This window comes from Camponotus floridanus, unplaced genomic scaffold, assembly GCF_003227725.1.
Source record: "Camponotus floridanus strain SB8 unplaced genomic scaffold, Cflo_v7.5 scaffold146, whole genome shotgun sequence".
Taxonomy (NCBI): domain Eukaryota; kingdom Metazoa; phylum Arthropoda; class Insecta; order Hymenoptera; family Formicidae; genus Camponotus; species Camponotus floridanus.
In genome coordinates this window covers 327,946-349,750 of record NW_020229266.1, presented here as the reverse complement: position 1 = coordinate 349,750, position 21,805 = coordinate 327,946, and the positions used below count along the sequence as shown (strand labels likewise).

The 21,805-nt window shown below is 37.4% G+C and overlaps 1 protein-coding gene across 1 annotated transcript; it reads left to right on the top strand.

Annotated features, from left to right (window-relative positions):
* Positions 1-44: 44 nt before the first annotated feature.
* Positions 45-19,822, top strand: LOC105250357 (the record flags this gene model as incomplete). The annotated part of the gene is made up of 19 exons (XM_020027273.2): positions 45-2,187; positions 3,942-4,219; positions 4,781-5,128; positions 5,218-5,541; positions 5,640-5,996; positions 6,697-7,003; positions 7,070-7,701; positions 8,523-8,897; positions 8,968-11,541; positions 12,539-12,825; positions 12,914-13,472; positions 13,567-13,848; positions 14,046-14,289; positions 14,392-14,735; positions 14,843-15,134; positions 15,247-15,561; positions 16,628-16,908; positions 16,983-17,390; positions 17,501-19,822. Coding segments are annotated over 19 exons (10,386 nt in total), but the record flags the coding sequence as incomplete, so codon positions are not given.
* Positions 19,823-21,805: the final 1,983 nt, after the last annotated feature.

The following is a 21,805-nucleotide window of genomic DNA, read 5'->3' as shown; positions in this document are numbered from 1 at the left end:
GTTTGATCGTAAAACTTTGATATCAATCTAAGCAAAATGGATAATATGTATTCAAACAGACAGAGTGGAAACACATCGCCTTTGCAGGTGATCTCTACGATGAGTCGGTGCAATATGGAAACATAGAGGAACGCAAGAGAGAAGGCACCGTCAACATATGGTCCGCGAACGAGGATAACGTAAATCTTGGGAGAATCGACGACAATGACGAATCTCTTCAGGATGTGCCGAAAAAACGTGTCAGAATTCGAGTGCCCGTGGTGCGTAGCAGAAGTGCTAGGCAACACAAGCTTACAATCGTCAGACGTAGACCCTTATCATCTCATACAAAAGATCTCACGATTGTAACACCTACCGAACATGCTCCACGAAGAATCGTGGTGACGCGCGTCAGGACTCTCGAGTCGGACAAATCGATCTATCCAACTGATACTCTAGACTCCGTCGACCATCAATCTACCGGAAAGCATAAAGTGACTATAACAAGACGCAGAAAGCTTCAATCCACGATATCGAAGTCAGCCAAGGACAAAGTTAGAGTTACCAGGAAGAAGCTAGTTGCGGTGCGACCGATTCTACCGACGTCTACTGTTGCCATTATCACTACTGGATTCTTTACCGCCCCTTCCTCCGAATATGACGATGAATATTCAGACGAGGAAGATGAGAACGAATACACGACCATCAAAGAGGAAGATCATATTGTCATTACGCCCAGTCTTGAAGAAACGCCAAATCTTATTGACAATAAGCCGGGCGAGGAAATGAATCTTGCGTCGTTGGAAGCTAGTTTAACAGGATCTAAAGAAAGCACGTCAGACACGCCAATCATTATTACTGACAATTTCTTTTTCCCTCCGTCTGATGACGAGCAAGATGAAGAATACGATGATGAAGAATACGATGATGATTATTTTGACGTGACTACTACAACTGAAAACGTGGATAACATTTTAAAAGATGAGCATTCCACAACTGAAGTAATTTCTGTAAAGGATGAAAATAATGTCATGTCTAATGGGAGCGATATTGAGACAAAGCAAGATAATATTACAATACCAATCAATCAAATCACGTCAGAAAAGTCGTCCCAGGAACAATCAGTGAAGATGATTGAAGAATCCGATAACATAACAGAGTTTATCGATACCTCTTTAGAAGATGATAATATTACCTCAAACGCATCTACTATCGTATTAAATGAAGATGTACCAACTACTGAATTTGTTCCTATAGAAAAAGATGATGACGATAACACTGCAACGAAAGAGTACACGACTACTGCCAATCCTGAAGAGCAAACTACTTTCATAGATGACGTCACTGCATTAAACCTGCCTGAAACCACCGAATCTACGACCCTTTCTGATGACGAAGATACTACAAACATACCTAACACGACCGAAGTACATGATTCATCTGTCACTGAGGTGATAATGCTCGATGCAAAAGAAGAGACTCAAGAATCTTCCGAAGATACCGGGCGCGATATGATACCGGAAACGGTCAGCGAAATCCCGGAAGAGCTGCTAAGAGTACGACCCATACAATCGGACAGTAAAATTGATTCCATTTCAACCCAGAGTTCTCTAGTCGAGACCGTCTTTTCGTCCAATGTCACATTCGCGTCGAGCTTCGAGAGTGTTATACCACTCGCGACTACGAAATTACCGACGAATTATTCCTCCGACTCGTACGTACCCAGCGTGATACCCCTCAGCGCGAGTTACGGTAGCGAAACGAAATCGTCGATTCGCAAAACCCCCGTACTTGACACAATTCCCGTGACAAAAGTCACGACCAAGATCGCGTCGCCCACGCCAGAGGAGATCGAAGCCGGATTAACGGACGATCTCTACCTGTCGCTGTCCCGCCTCGATTTCCCCGAGATCCTGCCGTCGAAACCAGCCACGATCGGCTTGGAAACCAAATCTACGGATCTCACGTTAGAGCCAAGCACGAGTGTTTACTATACGGAGACGGTAGTGACGTCGACGCGACTAAGGACGTACACGTACGTCGTGACGCAACAGAACGGACTGGAGACTAAAGTGACGTCGTCGACGACCGTACGACCGAGAGTGACGACACTTACGTTGACGGTGCCCGTCACGGTGACTGTCACTCCTACCGTGGAGTCGTCAGCCGACTTCGTATCGTCTGTGTATAATCCAGTACCCATCGCCGGTGAGTAGCCCTTTAGCCCATCTCAGACCTCTTTTGCGACAATCACACCGTGCCCTCGATAACGTTAGAGAATTTTCTAAAATATTATAATAATTAAAATAAAAATTACATATAAATATTATAATAATATATAAAATTATATAGAGTGTCCCAAAAGTCCCGGACCGGTCGAATATTTCATAAACTATGCACTTTAAAAAGAAATGTTTCAAACAAAAGTTGTATGGCTTGAAGGGGGCCATCAGACAGTGGCAATGATTTGACAGAGTCATTTGAATGTCACGTGAAGTTCACCGTCAATTTTTTAAATGGAACCCCCTATTTTTTATTACATATTCGTGTAGCTTATCTCGAGAGCTTTCCAAAACACTATAATAAAGTATATCTTCATTGAATACTTTTCAAGTTATAAGGCTTGAAATTATTTCTTAATTTTGTATAAACCATAAAATATCTAGTAAAATATTCATTTTTCGATTATCTTACCTTAATACTTTTATGTACAAAATAATGAGAGGAATCTATTGGTCTAAAGAAAAAACATAATTGTTTTTAAGAAAAAATATGTAATTTGCAATTAACAATTACATATTTTTTTTTAAAACAACTATGTGTTTTCTTTACACCAATTGATTCCTCTCATTATTTTGTACATAAAAGTATTAAGGTAAGATAATCGAAAAATGAATATTTCACAAGATATTTTACGGTTTATGTAAAATTAAGAAATTTCAAGCCTCATAACTCGAAAAGTACTCAATGAAGAAATACTTTATTATAGTGTTTTAGAAAGCTCTCGACGTGAGCTACCAGAATATTTAATAAAAAATAGGGGGTTCCATTTAAGAAATTGACGGTGATCTTCACGTGACTTTCAAATGACTGTCCCATGTCAAATCATTGCCACTCTCTGATGGCCTCCTTCAAGCCATACAACTTTTGTTTGAAACATTTCTTTTTAAAGTGCATAGTTTACGAAATATTCGACCGGTCCGGGACTTTGGGACACTCTGTATAAATATTATATAAATATTATATAAATCTTAACAAAATATTACTATATTTTCGAAAATATTATAAAATATATCATTAAAATATGTCAATAAAATTGTCCCTTGTTAGTCGAAATTCATAACATTTCAAAGTAAAAGGAGAGAAACTGTAAATAAATGGAAATAATCATTTTAACGTTGAGTGCACACGGTGATCGCCGCAGTATGTAATATAATCCTTAGACTAATAAACTTTTTTTTCGCTATAGACTTCCTGATTCTTGATTACGTGAATTCAGTTAGACGAAACGGACTGTCGGACTGTGCAAATGCTCTGTTAAATACTGTGTTGTAATTGGCTTTTGGTAATCTAAATTTTTCCTGTATATTACAACCTTGTATATGAAATGTACATATTGTATATGACAAGATGACGCTGTACATACATCTAAATTTGCGTTTTTTTCTTGTACGATATATATGAATATTAATCATACTCTGTGTAAACTATATATAATCTTATCGATTATATTCTCTGTAAACATTTTTCATACTTTCGATTACTCCGAATATACGAATTCTCTTTAATAATAATACAGACATCTGATCGCGCGAATGATTTATATACAACACGGTAAGCTTGTATCTTTTATCAAGAGAAATTTTATTTCCCAAAAAATAATATCGTTATTGCGAGATCATTTTTTCCTTACATATGCAATACACTGTGATATATCGTTGTTTATGGAATCGAAACGACAGGAGAATATGAGGCGAAGGACGAGGAGGAAGGACGCAGGTTCAACCTAGCAACCCGCGTAATGTCGAACGGCGTGGAAGTCATCGTCGCGGGACCTACTCCGGCTTTGCGATGGGAGAACTCGAATCCTCAACCTACCCTCACCTTGTCAGACGCGGTGGTCATGCTCCTGCCGCAGGATAAGCCGAACGAGTTTGTCACGAAGACTTGCACAACAACTTTCACGTATCTCAGCACGATCACCAAGGATGGAACGACTACCGTCACTACAGAGCAGCAGGTGCTTACGCACCATTTTTACCCCTACTTACTTTTCCACAAAATAAAATCTACTAAACGTTCAAGTTTTATTCCACTTGTATAAGCCGTTATAAGTTATTAACGGTAATCACTTGAACCTCTCACAGAATGTTTTATTTACTCGACTATCTGAAATGCTTTCGTTCCTACTGAACTAGTAGGAAAATGTATGAAAAAGAAATTGATGTGTAAAAAAATATTATGCAGAAATAAGACCGATATGTTATAAATTGATGAAGCCATTTTTTTAACGGCATTACTGTCAATAAAATTCTATCAATAAAACATACTGTCAATAAAATTCACAATTCATTGTGTTGATATTACATATTTAGAAAAAGATATAAGTGATCTTTAAAGAAAAACTAATTGTGTAAAAGATACTTTTAACAAAAAAAGTCCCTTTAAGTGAGATAATCTCTTTCTTATTTTATTCTATCGAAAGAAATAAATAGTAACAGAAATGCTTACGGATATTCAAGTTTTTAAAATATCCTGTGTAAAACTTGTTATTGGTAATAATGTTATTTCTTTTTTCTAGGTTGTAGCGAACACGGCGACGGAGGAACGACATAGAAAACCTGGCTCCGAAACAGCAGCTGTGACTCTGGAAGCATCCCCGACTCTACGTACCGAAGTATTTAAAACGACTTACACGTACCTGACCTTGAACACGGATCATCCCGACGTGAATGACGCTTTGGAAAGTAGCACGAAAGTTATTACAAACACGGTTACCGCACCGCAGCATTACCTAGACATGATTCTCGAGCCATCAGAGGCTCCGCGACCGGAAACAAATACATATCTCAGTACCAGAGTGTTGGAAAAGACATTTATGGAAGAAGGTCGAACGCAAATAGAAACGGTCAGCGACACGATTACCCAGGTTTGCTTTTCCACAAATTCTTTTGTTTAACATTGACACTCATTATGATATTATGTAATTTCTTTTTCGACCTTCTTTTTCTGTTTCAGCTGATTGTAACAGAATCAGCACCTCCGCCACGACCAACTAGTGTCACAACTACCTTGACTGCCTTGGACAACACTGACGATAGCGTGACAGATATAACAAAGACATATTACATCACGTATACGTATTTCAATACATTCTTGGAAAAGGGTAGCACGGTAGTTCGTACGAACGTAGCCACATCGACTGATGTGGTATTAGAAAAAGTGCCGGTGCGAAAAACCACCATGAAAACCGCCCCGATTAATCCTACGCAGGAACCTATACAGATCTTTGCTACTAAAACATATCTTACAACCTTTACTTATTTTACGACGTTGCTGCAGGTAATATAACATTATTAAATATAACAAATTAAACTTTAACGGGATATAATATATTGTTTATATACATGACACCGTTAAAATTTCTCTCATTTTTTTAGGCTGGCCCAGATGGAGAAACGTCAACCACCGTGACGTCTCGTTCGCACATCGTTGAGAATGTCGTAACAGAATCGATAGCGCCGAGTTTGTTAGATGCCGATTACATGAATGCCCTATTGACGACTGCACATCATTCCGATCCGGTGAAAAATGTCGTCACGGGTTCGACAATTATCTTTTTCGACGAGGAGGATCAGATTGATCCGACAGCAACCTCAAATCTCCCAGAATCAACCTCTTTTACGGAAATAAAAAAACATGAAAACAGTGTCACGAGCACGACTGTAATGTCGACGAATACAGTGTCGCAGAATGTTAGTTCTGACATAAAACCAATGGATTCAAATAATAAACAGGTATTTCTTGTTCATAATTTTCTTTCAATAAATTAGGAAAAAAATTCTGACGTTTTTCATACGTAATATATATACAGAGTGTTCCATTTTAATGTCCCACCCCAAATAACTTTCTTATTTTTAATTTTAGAAAAAGATGTTTCAGACGAAAGTTGTACGGTTTCAAGGGGGATATAAGGTAGTGTCATTAGTTTGACCTTGAAGAGTCACATGAAGGTTACGTGAAGGTCATTTTGAATTTCTTAAATAAAACACCCTATATATTTTTGCATATTCTTGTAGCTTAAGAAAACAGACAGTTGTTCTTAAGAAAAAATATGAAATTCTTAATTGCAAATTAAATATTTTTTCTTAAGAACAAATGTATGTTTTCTTTACACCAATTGATTTCTCTCATTATTTTGTACATAAAAGTATTAAGGTAAGATAATCGAAAAATGAATATTTTACAAGATATTTTATGATTTATGTAAAATTAAGAAATGATTTCAAGTGTCATAACTCAAAAAGTAGTTGATGAAAAAATAATTTATTTATAGTATTTTGGAAAGCTCTCGAGATAAGCTACAAACACCGCCTTATGTCCCCCTTGAAACCATACAACTTTTGTCTGAAACATCTTTTTCTAAAATTAAAAATAAGAAAGTTATTTGGGGTGGGACACCCTGCATATATATCAAAATTTTCTGCATTTTCCTAGGATAATAATAGCACGCTATCAACTGACGAGCCACAAAACAAACGTCCCAATTCTCAAGGGGAAGATCTTCAAGTCAGTAATCTTCTCAGTCTGGGTTCTTTAGGAATAAACAGCTTGTCTGCCTTGGGACCGGTGATTACGGCGATGGCTGGATTGCTGCAGGGAAAAAGCACCGCCTCTCGTAGAAACGATACAGTGTCTATCGCCGAAACGGCACAAGAAGTCACAACACAACGATCACCGATTTATATTCCCGTTGCAGAATTTGCTGACGGTGATATAGAAACCGCTGAAAGTCAGCATATCGGTAATGTTCTTTCCCACAACTATTATTAATGTTTTATCCGGGATCTTACAAAATTGTTTTCTCTAGCTGCTCATCTGGCAAATCTCAATCACAATTACATCGCCGAAACGCGTCACAAGGTAACCAGCAGTCTTGCCGATGGTATACCGATATCTCCGGGCGAAATAATCACGGCAAACAGCGATGTTATAATCGGAAAACCGGGCAAAATGGCACCGAGATTGCCGCAAACATTTTTAAAAGACGAAAAGCACATCGGCATGAAACCTCCGCCTTTACCGGTACCGAATATTCCGGTGCATCCTGTATTGGAAGTCCTGGAAAACGATGGCGATGATGTGCAAACTCAACAAACCGCGCAAGGTCCACAGATACAGATCTTGCCGGCTCATCAGATTTATGAGGAACATTTAAAAGTGCCGGTTTCAATTCCTCTTGATATTCCGAATCATCCAACAGTTCCTAAACAATCTCAAAAATTACTTCCCGTTCAATCGATACCTAAAAGAATTATTTCGAAACAAGATATTTTGGAAAACGATCCTTTGCTAAAGCCGCCTGATAGACCGAATGTAGAACAATACGCGAATCCCAATGTAAATCTTAAAATTCCGGAATGGAATCCGGAAAAATATAGAAGACCTTGGAGTGCCAAAGATCCTTTAACACCGCCCTTATCACCTGCCAGATTTGATGAGGTATGTTTAGTATTCTTACAGTCGAAAAAAATAATATATAACAAATATATATAAAATATGTTCATATATATATATGTTAAGTTTCTCTTGTATAATTTCTATTCATATATACAAGAAAAATTGAAAGATATATTAAAAGATATATTAAAAGAATAATTTACGTAATTCTTTTTTTAAAAAAAGTAAAATTTTTAAAATTTTTCTAATTTTTTTTAAATGGTGCAAAAATCATTCTTTCTATTATTATTTAATTTTTTTTCTATACAGGGTGCTAAAAAAGTATCGCATACGCTCAGTGCCATCCGATAGAGAATGAGAATTTAAGAAAAAATGTCTAATAGTATTTTTCGATCCCATGAATAATTTCGCCGCAATTAATTATTGTAATCAATTAATCAGCGCGGAGCTACAAGAGGAAGCCAGGGGCGAAGCGCGCGAAGTCTGTGGCGCGACGACTAGCGCGGTAGCCGTCGTGCCGCAGACTTCGCGCGCTTCGCCCCTGGCTTCCTCTTGTAGCTCCGCGCTGATTAATTGATTACAATAATTAATTGCGGCGAAATTATTCATGGGATCGAAAAATACTATTAGACATTTTTTCTTAAATTCTCATTCTCTATCGGATGGCACTGAGCGTATGCGATACTTTTTTAACACCCTGTATATGTGGACAAAGATTGTACAAGAGAAAAAATATATGAACATATTTTATATATAATTATATATATATATTTATATTCGGCACAATTAAATATAAATTTTTTTTCTTGGAATATTTATTTGCGCGTGAGTATGCACAGCAATACATGATAATTTCTTTCAAGATTCATCCGGACAAACCAAATGAGAAACCTCGTCCGACTATGTTATCTTCGGAAGAACAGAAACGACCGCCGTGGGCACAAAAAGATCCTTTATTACCAGATACTTCTGTTATTATACAGAGCTCAGAACCAAAGCCGATACCTACCGAGCCGATAGTTCATCAAGTCCCGCATGTCATTGATAGATCAACGGGGCAACCTCTATTGGTCAATATTCAACCCAGTCAAGTAGCTAACGTCGTGATTCCTCAGGGTGGCACGCAAGCTCTGATTTTTGGAGACACTAATGAACCTCATATAAGTGGCCAATATTTTGATGATCCTTCACCTTATCCGGAACCTGAAGTTGGGCCAGGTTTCGTTGGTATTCAGAAAGTACGTATAGTAATTTTTAAATATTTGTATCTTTGTTCTACAGAGCTCAATTTTAACTATATATATTTAGGTCGAGGATTTAGTACAATATTCAAACGAGAAAGATCCAGCTGATTATATGGTTCCTCCGTCACCACCTACTAATTTCAAGCCTACTTCTTCAAAACCAGGCTTTTCCGGTCATTCGCACGCTGTCCTGTTGTCACCCGTGCGCGGAAGACCGCAAGAAGTGCCAGATGCGCCTGTAATACGACCCGATAAAAGACCATCAGAAGTTCACTTCATTAAACGTCCTGACGGATCCGGAACTTCCAGTCAGGGACACGTTCATACAGAAATTCTTGTCCATCACAAACCAGAGACAGTAAATATTCGACCGCAACCTGCTCCTCATTCTATCCATTCTCATGTGCATCAACCGCCAGTGCGTGGTTATTTCTCGAATAGTCAGAATCCGGTAGAATCAGTTCCACCGAGACGCGTAGAGGTCTCGACCGAAGCACCACATCGCTATATATTCCTTGGAAAACCAGATTCTGGAAACGAGATAGCATTAGGCACCAACTGGAAGCCCGACAAAAAACCAATCAGATTCGCGTTAAACAATCCGAGACCGAGACCGCGACCGATATTAAGACCGACGACTAATCATCCTCTGGATAGGCATGTCTTTATAGAACGACCGACTGGAGGATATCCTGCGATTAGGAAACCGACATATTCTGGACCACAGAGACCTCCGATAAATACGCAGCATACTTTTGCATTACCACATCGCCCGTCAATAAATTCTCAGTCCTATCAAGAAACTACTCGAATGCCGCCTAAACTGTTCACTCTTCAAAATGAAAATCATGAAAGACCGCCGCATATTTATTCAGATAAAGTACATAATATCGCAACGCCCAATTCACCAATTGAACAGAACGATAATGTGCCTACTGGAGCAATAGAATATCACAATCCTTTACATCCAAGTTCGATGTTCGATAACAAACATTCTCAAGCATCTACTACGAAAACACCAGAAGATCATTCTGAAAAATGGCAAATCGGAGGGACACCATTGGATACTGATTCTGACATCGGTGCCTCGGAATATATCAATTATCAGAATCATTATCATGTAAAAGGAAACAAGAGCCAGGAAAATGACAATCAAAATGAAAAGGATATGATAGATTCTACGTATTCTCAAAGTATCAATCAAACTTTAAAACCACAAGCTCCATACGGAACAGTTGGTTCCATGAACAAACCGCTGGAAATTGAGCAAGAACACGGAATAATTTATAAACACGAAATAAAACCATTGTTGCAAGGACCTTTTGGTATCGATATCTACAACACAAGACCTTACGAATTACCTATAGTACAGGGCAAGCCTTTCGGTGTTTATAACAGTTACACAGTGGATCAAGTCACTCCTTACGGTTACAAACGAAAAGAAAACAAGTCCGATTATGAAATAGTTCACGGTATACCCGCAGCTCATAATGAGAATATAAAACCGGTTAAGAAGATGCAAGATGGACAAGTCACAACATTAAATTCGCTCGAGCGCGACGATACTATTGATCTGAAACCACCAGATAGGCCAGGTAGACCGTATTCTAGACCGATTAGACCCGATTCAAGGCCCGTTCTATATCTCAAGCCGGAAATATTGACGAAACCTCCGATTAAATTGGAAGTCAGACCCGATTATACTACAAAACGTCCAGAAAATGTCAAACCAAACACCGCGGAAACTTTCATCAATCAGACATTAAATTATGGATTAAAATTAAATCACGAACTCCAGAATTGGAACGCAGATGTGCCTCCGAATATTGTAAAATCTCAGCAGAAGATATCGACAGGACATAATTCTCGAATTCCTGAGATTAAAACATTTGAGAATAAAAATGCCACTACACCTCGTCCGAGTACGATCGGGAATAAACGTCGGCCGGATCATGGAACGTACACAAGAATACATCCGGAATATCCTCATATTTTGACAAAACCGAAACCTCAAGTGCCACAACCGGTAATCATTTCGAGCGATACGACAGGATTGGAAACGCACGATCGTCCGAACATCAAGTTCTCCATGTCCGTCGAGGCTACGGGCGAGGAAGTGGACAGCAAGACGCAAACCGAAAGACCGCCAAGCATGCTAGTCACGAAGAATAATTTGCACAACAAAAACGACGAAACATTGAATACAGCGTATCAAACGAACTTTGCCACGTCGGATTCCCAGGATAAGCGGGACGAGGTCAAGACAAGGCCAGTTAATAACAAGGAAATGAATGTTCCCCACAGAAATATGATGCCACCACCTTTGAATACAGCAACCGAGCCGAATAAATCAAATAAAAACGAACAGGAGGGACTTAAACCCCCGCCGCTGCCGACGCCAGTGTCGGGCGATGTACTCGGATTGTCCCCGCCACCAGTAGCCATCACTACCACTAATATGCCGATAGAGGATAGATTCGCTTTAGTGACAACTAACGAATCGGGTCTGAAACCGCCCAAATATATACCTCTAAAAGAACCGACGACGATTGCACCGCCCCCACCTAGCACGAATATGGTTCCACCCAGTCCGAGACCGTCGCTCACAAGACCTTTCCTCGTAGAATTACTGTCGCAGGTACGATAAGATTATAAATGTATCGTATACTGAGTATTTTCAGTTTAAGATCAGAAAATATTTATTCTTATACAGGGTGACCCATTTTAATCTCCCCACCTAAATTTCTCGGAACCTAAGCAAGATAGAGAAAAATGTTTTAGACAAAAGTTGTATGGTTTCGAGGGGGACATAAGATGGTACCATTGGTTTGACCTTGAAGAGTCACATGAAGGTTACGTGAAAGTCATTTTGAATTTCTTAAATGGAACACTCTATATATTTTTACATATTCTTGTAGCTTATCTCGAGAGTTTTCCAAAACACTAATTAAGTACCTTTTTGTTAAGTACTTTTTGAGTTATAAGACTTGAAATCATTTCTTAATTTTACATAAACCATAAAATATCTAGTAAAATATTCATTTTTCGATTATCCTACCTTAATACTTTTATGTACAAAATAATGAGAGGAATCAATTGATGTAAAGAAAACATACAGTTGTTTTTAAGAAAAAATATGTAATTTGCAATTAACAATTACATATTTTTTCTTAAAAACAACTGTATGTTTTCTTTACATCAATTAATTCCTCTCATTATTTTGTACATAAAAGTATTAAGGTAAGATAATCGAAAAATAAATATTTTACAAGATATTTTATGGTTTATGTAAAATTAAGAAATGATTTCAAGCCTTATAATTCAAAAAGTGCTTAACAAAAAGATACTTAATTATAGTGTTTTGGAAAGCTCTCGAAATAATCTACAAGAATATGTAAAGAGGAAATGTAGGTTCCATTTAAGAAATTGAAGGTGACCCTCATGTGACCTTCAAATAACTCTTCAAGGTCAAACCAATGGTACCATCTTATGTCCCCCTCGAAACCATACAACTTTTGTCTAAAAGATTTTTCTTTATCTTGCTTAGGTTCCGAGAAATTTAGGTGGGAAGATTAAAATGCGTCACCCTGTATATTGTAAAATAAAATACAAAAATAACTTTTAATGTATCTTAGGATATGGTACCGCCACCACCGGTTTTAACAACGACAAGACCACTCGAGATCGCTACCGTACGACCAGCCGTTGCGGTTTCCGGTTCTATTCAAATAGCGACTGCTGTTGCCACGTCTCATATTCCGGTGGTTCAGGATATTGAATCAAAGATACCAATTATTCACGGCACTGTTGACCTCCCAGTCGTAATCGACGTTCCCGATATTCATCGATCCGCAGAAACACGGATGACCGAACACATTAGCGTTTACACCGTGCGACCTTTCGATACAAGACCCGTGTCTAGGTAATGTAAATTATACTTGACTTGAAATCTCAATTTCTATCACGAACGAAAATACAATAATTTATAATATTTGACTGTTACATTTTAGAAATTCCATTCAAACAACATCGACATTGCCTACGAATATGGTAATGCCAACAAAGCTAAGACCGCCTCAAATCAATTACATTCAGCCGAGCAGATCATCGACGACTCATCGCGATGTTCATCCGACGAGATCCCATATAGTGGATATCCCTCCAAATCCTGTTAAGCGACCTGAACATCCAATATTCTTGGAATCTAGCTACGAAAGCATCTTACCGTCAACGAGAGTGGAACCTACCGAGTCTTTAACATTCATTATAGGAACGGATCAAAAGAAGCAACAACATTCGACCGCATCGAACATCAAGACACAAAAACCGCATGCAACCGAATACAGCACAGTCAACAGAACAGCGAACGAAGAATCAACGATAATTGTTACCAGGGTCGATAGTTCGATCACTAAAGTAACTAGTACATTGATACCAATGCCAAATAATAAGACGCGTTCCGAAACAAGCGATTCAGCTACGCAATTCACAAAGAACATTGAGAAAACTACAACTAGTGTCATTGCCAAAGAAGAATCCAACGTGACTGTACGTACAAAGCCAAAGGAGGTATGAGCGTCTCGATATTTAAATGATATGCTTAGATATTTATATTTTTTGTTTTGTCTCCTAAAGAATTGTGTTAACTATGTGTGTTAACTAGGTGACACGATTCAAGACATCGACGGTAACGAGAACTAAGACATCAGTTCTGGGTTCACCACCAACAACGAGAACACTTCTGCTCACGCATACGATGACCACGACGACTGTGGAGACGGTGACAGAAACATTGCTGCGTCCAACAAGCGTTGTGTCCACGGTAACTTCGACGATCTTACAACCGATCGTCACAAGAATACCTTCTTCTTACGATAACGTGGATAATGACTCTATATTTGTCGTAATGAGCGATCAGAAACCACCCGCGCCTGGAGCGGAAGAGGTAGAAAATCCTGAAATAAATATACGTATAAAAATGTATACACATCTCACTTTTTAAGATGTGATGTGGATCAATATTTTTCTTAGCAAAAATATATAAAGTAATATTAATTAATTATATTAAAATGTATAACTAATTAGCTAAATTATAAATTGCAATTTATAGGCATGGACAGATATATCTCGCTTGAATTTCAGGTGGAAGCTGAATACGGAGAGGAAGTGTCTCGCGACGAACAGGATCCGGCAGGCAATGAAATTCACAGAGTATTGGCAGGCGGAGTACTAGGTGCGCCATCGGTGCCTCTTGCACCTGTCGCGAATCAATGTACACCGGAATGTAAATCGTCCAAGTCGGAAATTTGCGCCGAAATAGGAACAGAGATGAGATGCGTTTGTCGGCCAGGATTTGCGAGAATGTTTCCGGATCGGCCTTGCAAACGTAAATACTCATAGATGCATTACATAATACAACATTTATTTTTTTTTTATACCGATCATTTAATGTACTTACGTTAACAAGAATTTTTGAAACAATTTTTAGCTACTTACACATATACTTTACGCGTTGGCCTGGATCGCATTGGTCATGAATTCGTGGCATATGAAACCGCCTTAAATGATTCCGCATCGGCAACTTACAAACGTTTGGCGGTTCCGACGAAGGAAGCTCTAGACAGGACTTTAATGCAGAGTGACTTAAGAGACGTGTACAGAGGACTCAAAATCGCCGGATTCACTCCGGATCCAACAAAAGTCGAATTTCACGTGCAGCTTAGCGATAACGCTAATGAGACCAGATTGAAGGAAGTCCTACGGAAATATTTAATTGCAAGCAATTACAGTTTAGGTGGCACGGAAGTTTACGCTTCAAAGAATCTTGATTTGGTGAGTGTGAATCGCAATAAATATTTATACATAAAATACTAGAATGATGATTAAAATCCTTCTTTTTAACATGAATTTCCAATATTTTATTCTTGACTCTAATTTAGGTCGAGGCGATCGATTTTGATGAATGCGCTTCTAAGGAAAGTGGTCCACACCACGATTGTTCACTTCATGCGGCGTGCTTCAACTTACGAGGATCCTATCAATGCTCTTGTAGAGAAGGTTGGGCTGATCTGTCGGAAAATCCAGCATATCCCGGAAGAATATGCTCGCAAGCTCCATTGGGATGCGCTGGCTGCAGCAACAAAGGTCATTGCGTCACCAATTCTCTCGGTCAAGAAGTGTGCGAATGCTTCCCTTGGCACAGCGGCCAACGTTGTCAAGTTAATCTCAAAGGTGAAGCGTCTATGAAGCCATTTTTGGCACGATTTTAAAATATAATCGAGCTAGCATAAAGTACATGATTGACTCTCCCAAATAATTAAACGTTTCTATACGTTGTTGACAGTTTTGTTGATAGCTCTGGTGACGACTGGAGCGATTCTGTTGGGTCTCCTAGCAATTTGTCTGGGAATGACGTGCTTCCGGCACCCAGGGCGCGATCGAAAGACCGGCGACAGACGAGCAATGATTCCCGGAACAGGTGGCGATACAAGTAGCGAGGGTAGCGTGACTGACTTGGCCATACCGCATCATGTACCGCATATTTTACCACCGCCGCCGCAAATGATAGCGCCATTGCCGCCAAATAAGCGACCAGTTCGTAAGATTAGCGCAAAGCCTCGTCAACCGCCCAGAAAAGCTACCATGATACCTGCAGCTGGTATGTTCTATTTTATTTTAAATAATTTCTTTCACACTTTTCAATTAAATAATATATTTAATTGTAAAGATAACACAGGCCGACAAAATTTAGACCCAGGAACCAGAATATACTTTTTCTAAGATTTTTGACGTACTGAATTCGAATCCAAGGTCAGAATTTCTCTAGTGGCTCCGGTTTTCGAGATATTCTAACCTAAAAGTGCCCAAATCACGGTTTTTGAGATATTAGAGGTTATGTTACATCGCAAAGTAATTTTTTTTTATAAAACCATTAATGGGGTCCGAAGTACTACTCTTCTTCTTTAAAAAACATTTTGATTTGTCCGGATATCTTTTTTTATCTTTGAGAAATCGTATGTTCAAATTAAGTAGTTCGACTTATTTCTCGATATTTGGAAAATGATTGATTGTTTATCAATTAGTTTGTAACAAAACTTATTTTAATATACCGAATTACTATTCCGGATGAGCTTGTTCCCGTAGAATCCGATTGAATCATTTACTTCTCAAAAAACATTATTTTTGCAATAGTTTGTTTAAACAAATTGTTTAAACAAATTGTTTAGACAAATTAAATTTGCAAAACTAATGTCAAATTTCAAATCAGCGTGCATCAAAACCCTTTAAAATGTATATTTCGTGTACATACATTATATTGTACTTACCTGATGCTATTCAATTTTCGAATATCAAAAATGTCAAACTACTTAATTTGAACATTCAATTTCTCAAAGATAAAAAAAGATATCCGGACAAATCAAAATGTTTTTTAAAGAGGAAGAGTAGTTCTTTCGGATCCCATTAATGGTTTTATGAAAAAAAATTACCTTGCGATGTAACATAACCTCAAAATATCTCGAAAAACCGTGATTTGGGCACTTTTAGGTTAGAATATCTCGAAAACCGGAGTCACCAGAGAAATTCTGACCGGATTCGAACTCAGCGCGTCGAAAACCTTCGGAAAAGTATATTCTGGGTCTGAGGTTTGACCAAATTTTGTTGGCCTGTGTAATTTGTATTAAAAAAATCGAATCATTCGATCTAATAATTTTTTGCTCCTGCAGCAATACCAATGAATGACGATCAGCGCGATCGCTCTTTGACGGTAATGATACCGCGCGCTAAATACCGATCGGCACCGCAGTCGCCGCAAAATTACAAGGTTGGCATGAGCACATTCGCCACCGAGGAACACAAACTCATAAATTACCTCGACAATGGTGCGAACTGTCCGGGAAATAGAAAACCAAGTATATCCAGCATGAAGGATTGCAAGGAGGCCGATCTGCAGGGAACAAGAAATCCGGTGACGCCCACAGGCGCTCTCGTCAGTGCCGGTTTTCAGGTACTGGTTCAGTTTTTTGATCGCTTCGAGTACGCCAGCGAGTACAAGTATAATGGGATTTTAATTGTCGATAGGTATCAGCGACGGTGACCCGTACGGTGGACGCTGAATCCACCTTGGCACGTTCCTGCGGAGAAACGACTGTAGAACCAGCGACTAAGGTATTGAGGAGCGCGGACCTTCAAGTCGACCTCGACTCAACTCTAGCGCGTTCGTGCGGCGAGACAACCATCCAGGCTCCAACCAAGCTCCTTAGATTGGATCTGGGCGAAGCTGGTTCGACCCTGGCGAGATCTTGCGGCGAAACGACGATCCAGCCGTCGACAAAAGTCGCCGCCGCGCGAAGGAACAGCGTCAAGGACTCTAGAGATAACAGGGATACCAGAGACAGCGCCAGCGAAGGTCACACCATGGCTGAGCGAGACTTAGGCAGCACCCTGCGACTTCCGGCGCAGCATCCGCCGTTGTACAGTCCAGATAGGGTAAGATCATTCATACCTTTATCGAAACTACTTTAATTGGATTATGAACTATCAAGATGTGATTTTTCATTTAAAGTATCACCGATATTGTTAATCGATTCTTTTTACAGACTAGCGATCGGGAGTCCAACTTTGATTCGCTGTAGACGTTTTCAAACGAGAACGAGTCACGATGTGAAGATTGATCGCGAACAGAGCCGCTGGACGGCGTTCTTTGTAAATTTATTAATCATCCTTTATCGAAATTTGCCATTATTGAAAGTGCGAAGGATATATGTATCCGTAACTTCTTCTAATTTATATATTATATTGCGCTCGCTACACCAATTCTATCTTATTTTTTACAGTTACGGTATCATAGAAATCTACTTATGTAAGTCTAGGTACACATTTATTTATTTTATATTTTTATTTACTTGTAATAATTTGATATTATATATATTGATACAAAAAATTCAAAATTAATGAGTAATTCTCATTAATCTTTTGAAATTACAACTTGATCGACGAATGCGTCTTAAATGAAAATCTTGCGCGTAACTTTGCAAAGATGAAAGATGAGCACACGTGACTCAACCCCGTGCCAAAATACAACCAATGAAATAAGGAAGGCTCCTCGAAGAAGTTCCTTCTTGTCTTCCTCTTAAATGTCGTTTTCGAAATCGAGCAACTCGTCGCTGCAGACGATTGAAATATTTTATTTCACCAGAATTTATCGCATTATACATATGTATAATAATTCGACTGATTGGTAGGCTTCAAGTCAAGCCATTAAAAACGTTGAACATATCGCCAAAGCTTTTATCGAAATATACAAGTAATATTAATTAAAGCTGGAGAAAATAATATTTCGATCGACGCAGCTTACCGTGTGTCAAGCATGGTGCAAAGTGTCATAAATAATGGATGGCGCCAAGCCGTCGTGCAAACAGCACGACGAGAAAGCTCGATGTGTACATTAAACACGAAAGGAGAATATTTTTTTTTTATTATTGTTGTTATTGTTTGTTTGTTTAGTCTATTCTCCGACGAAACGTGTTATGTTGCCCGGCTTCGTTACAAGGCTCTTTTTCGGAACGATTTAAGTTCGCGATCGAGAAAAGGCATCGCTCGAATGTAAATTATCTATGTAATACTATTAACATATATGCTGAATATTTTTTGATACCTCCCCTCCTTTTATAATTATATATTTATATCAAATATAAATGTTATAATTTTAATGTATATTTATATCAAATATAAATGTTATAATTTTGTGCATATCCAACATCAGGAGCAATATTGGCGAACATAAATCCAGCACCTCAAGAAATATGTAAATTAAGAGAGCAGCATTTTAGTGTTTTACATTCGAGAAAAACGTGCTATTATTTCGGTTCGAAGTCGAGGGACGAAGCCGCGGCAACGTCGTTGTATGAAACTCGAATGAGACGCATTACGATGTATTTACCGTTAGCTCAATAGAGATGATAGCGTAAGCAAAAAAGTGTAACGAAAGACAGGTGTATCATGCGCGCGTCACGATTTACCCGTAAAAATCCACGTTTCGTCGAAAAAGATTGTCCCGTACGTGGCGAATTAAATTCTGCCGATTTAAGAAACGAAAAATGACGATGCTCGTATCTTAAGTTTTGTTACTAACTTTGTCCCCCCCTCTCTCTTTCTACAATCCAAATAAAACTTCCATTTATACGTACACATATACATATACATAGAGATATTATATACGTATATATATAGATACATTATCCTGTCTGTTGTACATAAACTCTCCTCCGAAGCCTCTTCTACATAATGCTATCGTAATTTTGTATACTTAGCGCATGTACACTTATACGTACTTAAATAAAAGTCAATAATATAATGGCATGTCTTAAAAACGTACCTGTCTGACATACTCAAGAAATTATAATCAACTTAAAGTACTTAAGTTGACTCGATAACAATATTTTTTTTTGCACGCAAGTTATATTATCCGCATTATGCATTATTATTGTAACTGCGAAATCTATCACTAAGATTTCACTGCGCAAATTATTTCTTAACCCCGATCTTCCTTCTAACTTTCAATTATCCGTATAAACTTTTCAGTTTCGTAATAATTGTAACGTTTAGAATGCTCTAAATATAACACTAAATTTTTTCAAGTTTATTTGCAAAATGGAGTTAGAATTATTTTGAAAAATATCACTAACGAGAAGGACGAGCTCAAAAAAAAAAAAATAGATTATGCAAGGAAAATATACGCCAGAGTAAACAGAATGATAAATAGAAACAAAGAAATAATGAGATAAAAAATGATTAAGCAAAAAAATGCTATGTTACGGATTAATCTATAATCATTGTAGAAACTATCATTTTTTACTATATAATAGGCATACTCGATATAAGCTTCTAAAACATTTTTATTAAAACATTTTATGTGTAAATCCGCTATAAATATAATATATATATATATATATATATATATATGTACTAATTATTTATTCTTGTAATAAATTTTTAACGTGTTGTACATAAGTTCTGATATCTCAACCCATTTACCCTGCTCGTCGATGGCATAACGTATTCGCGGCTCATCGTAAAATCGTAAACAGCGATTTGATTAATTTCCAATCAGCGGGTTTATTGTTTCGCAAATTCGATTATGTGTGCTCAACATTTATGAAAGCAATTTCGGACGCGGTCCTTCGCGGGGTTCGCTGTCGTTGGCAGCGACATATATACGAGCCGACGATTTCTTGCCGGAGAGAAAAAGCGGCGACGTGCGCCGGTCCATGTTTCGCGATTCGTCGCGGGCCGCGACTAAAACACGAGCCTAATCCACAAAACAAACCGATCCTCAGAGAGTCCCACTCGAGACGCGATGAAAGAAACGACTTATTTAACAGCTTTTATTAAAATTTCGCATAATCGTGAGGACAATTGGCGATTTTCGATTTCTTTTTAGCGCGGCAAAATATAAAAATATATACGACATTTCAAGTTTTGACAGAATACTCTCTAAAAGTGAATCAGTGTATTATCACTGAAAAACAGTAAATAGTCACTGATTACAGCAGTTATAAGTACAGTACTGTAAATCAGTGATATTTTATTGAAAGAATCAGTTAATAATTTTGACTGTTTCAATCAGTAATATTTCTCAATATCAGTAATATTTCCTTCGTTATTGTCAGTAATATTTAACTATAATTCATCTCTCTATCTATTTCATATAAAATTAAAAATTTTATTCATATTTACTAAATATTTATTATATTAAAAATTTTATTTTATTTATATTACATGCATATTGGACTTGTTTTTTTAAATAGATAACAAACGAATAATTTTCATTAAGTCGTCAGACATTTATTTGTCCGACTTATAAAGTTTGATTTAATATCTGAAGCCTCTTTATTGAGCTTGTATCAGAAATTAAATCAAAGTAATATTTCTAATTTTAAATGTCGCTCTTTGCAAACTTTATATAATTCTTATAACTAAAATTAAATACGAGAGAGATAGCGATTGTAGCAGTAAATGAACGAACTAGCGATTACTGGTTTTACAGTAAAATTTACTGATTTTATAGTGAATTTTATTTTAACCGACCATAATCAGTGAGATATAAGATAAAATAACAAAAAAATAAGTGTTTCCACTGAAGATCAGTAAAATACTCACTGATTCTCAGTGAAATCTTATTTTACTGTTTAGATTAGTGATATTTTCACTGATTTACTTTTAGAGAGTACGTTGCCGTATGATTAATGTCAACGGCAATCTATACAACGCATTGCAAGCTTATAATTTTATTAAGAAAATTGAACGCGCGAGAAAAAAAAAGTCATACGTACGTTATTAAACCAATTAAACCAACCGCACGAAACGTTATACAGAAGAGTTGACTCGACAAAAAACCACGAGCACAACACTTAAATGACTTTATTTACGCCGCAGGTCCTTATTAGGGTTCCTCCATGCGTGGTAACCGCGACAGCAATTTAAATCGCATTGACCGTTCTCTTGCTTAACCATTTATTTTTACAGGCCAACATGCAGTATTTGCAAAGTTTCTTATGTTTCTTTATTATATAACAAGAATTATATACATGCATATGATATTATATATTTTACATGTTAATTTAAAAAAAAAAGTTAAGAGAAATTGCAATTTGATTCAAAATGTGTTGGAATGTTAAATAATCGGATATATGTTTCTTTTTATTTATTACTCACATTATTTAAAACATATATTTATTTAAAAAAAATATTATACTTATTTAGTTAATATTTTGTATCTATTTTCAATCTCCTTTTTCTTCACATTTATGGATTTTGATAGATTTTATTTATATAACAATTGTATTGTATTGAGTTCTTATTTTGCAATAAACAAATAATTTCTTACATAAAAATTTAATTTA